The 260-nt window shown below is 62.7% G+C and overlaps 1 protein-coding gene across 1 annotated transcript in view; it reads left to right on the top strand.

Moving 5' to 3' along the window:
- Positions 1-7: 7 nt before the first annotated feature.
- The window catches only part of LOC104407915 (homeobox protein Hox-B1-like), a gene marked incomplete at its 5' end in the record, with an annotated part of 1073 nt that continues 820 nt past the window's right edge, over positions 8-260 (top strand). The window contains one exon of the mRNA XM_010017326.1: positions 8-98. Coding sequence (XP_010015628.1) covers positions 8-98 — 91 coding nt within the window. The remainder of the gene's footprint in view (positions 99-260) is intronic.

Raw genomic sequence — 260 nt, 5'->3', positions numbered from 1 at the left:
CGCGTGTCCCCCCGAGCCATGCCCTAACGCCAGCGCCACGCAGACCTTCGACTGGATGAGGGTGAAGAGGAACCCACCCAAGACAGGTGAGTTTGGGGAGCACAGAACCGGGCGAGGGGGGTGGAGGGGTACAGCTTGGCCGGGAAGGGGTGGCCTTCCTCGGATGTGGGCCCAGGGAGCTGCGCTTGTTGTGCAGGGGATGGTTTGCTTTGGGGTTTGGTGGTGGGTTTTGGTTTAGCACCAGCTTGGCGCTGTGAAAA

This window comes from Nestor notabilis, unplaced genomic scaffold (genome assembly GCF_000696875.1).
Source record: "Nestor notabilis isolate BGI_N333 unplaced genomic scaffold, ASM69687v1 scaffold16706, whole genome shotgun sequence".
NCBI classification, from domain to species: domain Eukaryota; kingdom Metazoa; phylum Chordata; class Aves; order Psittaciformes; family Psittacidae; genus Nestor; species Nestor notabilis.
This window is presented reverse-complemented; position numbering and strand designations above follow the sequence as displayed.